This window comes from Fopius arisanus, unplaced genomic scaffold (genome assembly GCF_000806365.1).
Source record: "Fopius arisanus strain USDA-PBARC FA_bdor unplaced genomic scaffold, ASM80636v1 scaffold00151, whole genome shotgun sequence".
Lineage (NCBI taxonomy): Eukaryota > Metazoa > Arthropoda > Insecta > Hymenoptera > Braconidae > Fopius > Fopius arisanus.
The window spans coordinates 131,691-137,355 of NW_011887890.1; the positions used below are offsets into that span (position 1 = coordinate 131,691).

Sequence of the window (5,665 nt, forward strand, 5' to 3'; positions counted from 1 at the left end):
GTCCAGTAATAGTGATTTCTAGTGCATTTTAGATTTGGTAACTAGAGGTTGGTACTGTTACTGGAGTTGTGTTTCACACGGCTAGTAACAGTAACAAGTGATGTCACTAACTAATAAACAGACTGAGAGATTCATATTCATTCATTACAATTACTGATATTTTTATTCTAATTATTTATATCTGACACTATGTATTTGTAGAGATATTATGAAATTTGTGACCTTGATTTATAATAACAATAAATAACGCAATACTCTTCAACCAACGTCGGGATATAACCAAAAAACTCAGTTGTGATTAGTGGAAAAGTTTGATTGACGAATTTAATTCAACGAAATTTATGGGAGCATCATGGATAATCTGGAATATGTCGTGCTGTTTGATGATTTTCTCTCCTCGTCCAGTAGCAGTGATGACATGCTTGATGATCCTCATGGAGATTTCATCATTGAAGATCGTCGTAATCTAAGAAGGATTCCTCGGGTCGAGAATTTCATTGAGACTGTTATTGTCAGATATACAAGCGTGGAATTTCAACAAAACTTTCGGTAACTGACTTATATTATGATAAATTATTCCTATCAACAACGATTATTAATTTATTTTCGTTTGCAGTATGGATCGCACTACTTTTGAATATCTACTTTATTTAATGAGACCAGATTTGGATGGAGAATTACGTGAATTTGGAGGAGTCACTATTAATCCTGAGAGACAATTGTATATTGCTTTGTACGTACTAGGAACTCCGGATTCTTACAGGTTCATTCGTTCGATAAAAATTAATCCGTCTTAAAACCAATTATTATTTGATTTTCTAACATTTTGTCCGTTCTCAATTTAGATCAGTAACCACAAAATTTGACGTGGGCAAGGCTACTGCTTGGCGTGCTGTTAAAAAAGTCGTCAGGGCTCTTTGCCAAATGGGAAACTATTTTATTCGATGGCCATCTCGTGAAGAGGCCTCGGATCGAGCGAAAATATAAATTTCCTGGAGTTATTGGGGCAGTTGATGGTACCCACATAGACATTGCAGCTCCGAAAACAGATCCTCAGTCATACATCAATCGTAAAGGAGTTCATTCATTACAGTTACAGGTACTCTATTGATTTTCGAAACTCAAATAATTTATATAGAAGAATATAAGGTATTTACTTGCGTCGAGGTCTTCACCATAAATATACTGTAGTAATTCATGTTTGTTTGTAATACAGGTGGTGTGTAATGATAAATTGGAATTCATTCACTGCTACGCAGGTCTTCCAGGGTCGGTACATGATATGCGCGTTTTCATTTATTCGGGTGTACAGCAACGGTGTACGGAGGAGTATTTTCCAGAAAATACTCACCTTTTAGGTGACTCTGCTTACACATTGCAGAAAAATTTAATCGTCCCGTATCGTAATAATGGACATTTGACGATCGAGCAGGTTTATTTCAATAAAACATTATCCGGCACGCGTATGATGATTGAACGTGCCATTGGGCTTATGAAAGCACGTTGGAGATATTTTTTGGATAAGTTACCAATGAGAAGAACGGATTTGATTCCGTACTATATCCTAGCTGTATGTATACTGCACAATATATGCCTGAAAAATGAAGATACCTTTGAATATCCGATTATTATACCGGACAATATAGATGGCTCTCCCTTCCCCCTAGAACCACCCAGTGTCCGTCAAAGCATCCATCTTCTTTTCATATCTTCATTTCACCTTCAACCATGCCTACGAAAGCCATGTGTATACACATACCCCTTTCTCATTCCCAGTTTCACCCTTATACCCGGGCTCTACCCTCACGTATCTATTTAACCCCTAAATTAACGATTTTCCCTCCCAATCCCATTTATTAATGTCTTCAAATTATCCCCCCAAAAGTGCCCCTCCTTCGTACGCTCCTGCTCACTTCTGCCGTGAAACTCATTTTCGCCTCGCCGAGATTGAGAGGCCACACTATCGCCATCTGTATGAACTTCGTTTCCCTAAAATTGACAGCTGATCGCCTCAATTGCGGCGTTACTAATTACGCGGAGTGAAGCCGTCAAATTGTTCCGGGAATAATTTAAAAAAATAGTGCATTAGTGTTCACGGGTCGGAAATTAGGTTTGAGAAGTGTCCAGTGTGTGAAAAAATTATAATAAGTGTTCTTGTGAGTGACAGTTAGCCACGCCATATTGACAGTGTGCCACGGTGCGGCAATTTGGACAGGGGGCGACGATAGTGTTTTTTTGATGTGATTTTGCGATGACTAAAAAAAATACTTCCATTCTTTTTTCCGCTTCCAGACCTAATTTCCGACCCACCGAAAGAAATGATTGATTTTTTACGACCAAAATGGGATTTTTTAATTCAATAATACGGTCGTAATTAGTAACGCCGTAAACTGTCAATTTTGATCCGTTTCCTAGGGAATTTTCTAGGGACATGTCGGGCAGAAATCCCTCCAACCGGGCCTTAATTAGAAAAACGTTTCTGATTAGCTCCATGTACATATTTTTTCATAAGTATGCATCGGGTAATTATTGTCATTTATTCTGACCATTTCCAATCGTTTTTGGTCCCGATATGAACATTTGCGTAACATGGGCGGAACATGGGCGGAATACCGCCACAGTTACGCTCAAAATAAATTTCCAGGGTACCTTATAACGAACTTCCACAGGCACTGGGTTCGTTTTCCGACGATGAAAAATTTTTCACCATCGGGACTCGAACCTGCGCTACCGGGACGCTTTGAACATTATATCTGTTACTATTATGATTTACCTTAGCAGCCTGGTGAAAACAATGTATCTCTCCACTAGCTCTCTGCGATTCGTTCTCCAATCGTTGCTGTTTTCTGAACCTTTCCTCTACATTATCCAGGACTTTTATCATTTCCTTTACTATCTGGTCCGTTCCATTACCCCGGACAAGTACCTGATTGTCAAGATTATTAATACCTGACATGTCCGATTCTGGCATCATCCTTGGCAATGGTGGAGTAAAATTTCCTAGGAGGAATGATCCCCCCGGTACCGAAATGGGAGTAAACATAGTTGTGCCAAACTAGGAGCCAGCAATCTGGACTCATCAAGCTCACGCGGCTCCCGAGGTTTGTTAGTGAGAGCTGGGAGAGGGGCCTCGTGCACTTAACAAACCTACCCGCTCTCATTCGATTTCTCAACTTTATTCGAGCCCTGGTTAGACCGATACCGGTAGAGGGCGGCCGTGCGATGTGGCGGCAATTTCCAACTTCTCATAAATTTGAAATATAAATATCAATTTTCCATTTAAAATAGGCGGCAATATTAGGTAAAATTTTTTTTTCATGCTTTCATGATGAGAAGTCACCGTGGACAATTATTTTGTGTCCAGACGATATTTGCAGCAATTCCTGAAACAAAATACAATATTTGTTGATAATTCTGATTGAACAGTAACTTCAAACAGTCATGTGAAGCAAATAATTTCTAGGTAAATAGTAGTTGTTGAGAAAATGAATATAACTGATAATAAATCAGAATCATTTCTCTTTAACATATCGAAATTTCTGAAAACCAAGTTAGGCCTGGACGTGGCTTATGGCAGCCCTCAGGAAAAGGGGCTTTGGAGAATATATTTCTAAAATGGTAGTTGAAAATTATTGTTTTCTTTTCAAATATTGGAATTCTAAATTTAAAAAATGAAAAGTTGCCACTGTCGACTTAGGAATATATTTTGCTAATTTTGCAACATCCAAATTAAGAATGAATTTTTTTATTCATAACATGAGATCATATTTCTAAACTTTCATTTGAAATTGCCCGAATATTGTTCATCCCTTATTATGAAAATTATGATGTTACAGGAAAAAAATGTGGTAGTATGATGGTTCTGATTCAACATGCATCGATAGAAATTCGAATGGTATGCTCGTAAACTTGAAAGGAAAAAATTTAATGGTCGATGACTTTTCCAATTTTCGTCGCCACTAACATTTCCACCCATTAGCTCCAGGAGGTCCAAAAAATTTCAAATTGTGTCTGCCGCATCAATCTTTTTCCCACAAAAAAAGTCAGCATACGTGAAAGGTACATCTTCTGGGCAATTTTATGGGGGAAAAAGTCAAGACCGTATTGTTATGCCCCAGAATTTGGTCATTTATTCTTGAATAAATGGTGTAACGTAGTATTCTAACAGTTACTGGTTCTCGACCGTTTCGCGTGATTTTAGAGACTTCCACTATAGGCGGGAAGTCACCTTCAATAGCGAGAAATAATGAGAGGAGATGAGAATATGTTTTTGATTTTGTTTTGTTTTAATTTTAAATTTAAACTGCGCGCCACCGCGTTTCAATCTAAGGACATCGCCGAGGATCCACAGGATGCCGAGAGATGTCATCGGACTCCTCAAACTTTGATGATTATTGGATTTTGCATTGGGCCGATAATGGAACCACAATGCAGTCGTTCTAACATCGGAAGTGACGCAGTTGCTGAGCACGAGGTCGATTGACGATTAATGAAAAATAGGATTAAACTAAATTATGGAGAGTTCCTATTCTCTCAGGGTTGATCTGAACGTGGAAATGGTTTTGGATTTTTTTTAGGCTGCGCTGAGACTTTATTCTCATTAATGATAAACACGAAAATTACTGTTAAGCATCGCTAAATTAGATGGCACATGCGTGAATAATTATTCAGATTGATTGCGCATGTCTATCAAGATACGCGACTGCGTATCGGCCAAGTGGAGGTTTTACCGGTGTGATACCGGTGTGACGTCACATGCCGATGCTGTCGCGTATAATATGCACGACACAACTACTCCAAAAATGTGTTTGATTTTTTTTTCTCGTAATACCAGAATTTTTTGCGAAATCGGCCCTTAGTTACATTATATAAGTTGACTGTGACCCTTATGAAGATATTTTGACTTCTTCGATTGAATCACTAAGTAAAAATATCCTCCCATAGCAACCGTCATAATGTCATATTTCCTCAATTTTATTTTCTCTCCGCGTTAGATTTGTTCGTCAAAGTTGGCAACGAATATCATAATGTGTGTCTTTCTCTTTCTTCCTCTTTTTGTCGAGAGACTACCGGAGACATACTCCTGCGTATGAATTAGTTGCCGAATGAAAGTGTCGTAGCGGTGGCGCCTGAACTAATTCGGGTTTGGAGTATGGCATGGACCACCGAATTAAAGAAATTAACTATTTGCACCCTGTTAATCGTTTACAGGTGACTTGCAGGTCAATAATCGATTACCGTTCATTCGATGGATAATAATTCATTTTTACAAATTTTTTGAAAATAATTAAAATTTTTATCGGAAGACGAACCCCAGTTTTCTGTAATTAAATAAATTAATATTAAGGACCCTGTAAATTGGTTTCAGGTGTTTTACAGGTCAATGATCGCTAAAAATTAGCGGGTAATCCATAATAAATAGCTGAATTTTTCAAGTTGAGGGCTAACTTCCTATCAAAATTTTAATTATTTTACAAAAATCACTAAAAATCCATGATTAGGGATCTAACGATAATTTTTATCTATCATGGATCAGCAAACCACATGCAAACGATTCACAGAGTCATAATAATTGATTTATTTATTCATTTATTTACAAAATTTGGGGTCTACCTTCCGGTTATTTGAACAACCATTAGAAATCAACTATTGTCGATGAAACGCT

General features: G+C 37.8%; 1 protein-coding gene across 1 annotated transcript; it reads left to right on the forward strand.

Moving 5' to 3' along the window:
* Window positions 1-328: 328 nt before the first annotated feature.
* Window positions 329-5,401, forward strand: LOC105272235 (putative nuclease HARBI1). Its single transcript, XM_011314255.1, is given in 6 exon segments — window positions 329-549; window positions 617-763; window positions 846-965; window positions 967-1,099; window positions 1,217-1,678; window positions 5,369-5,401. Coding segments are annotated over 6 exon segments (1,092 nt in total). The 5' UTR covers window positions 329-352.
* Window positions 5,402-5,665: the final 264 nt, after the last annotated feature.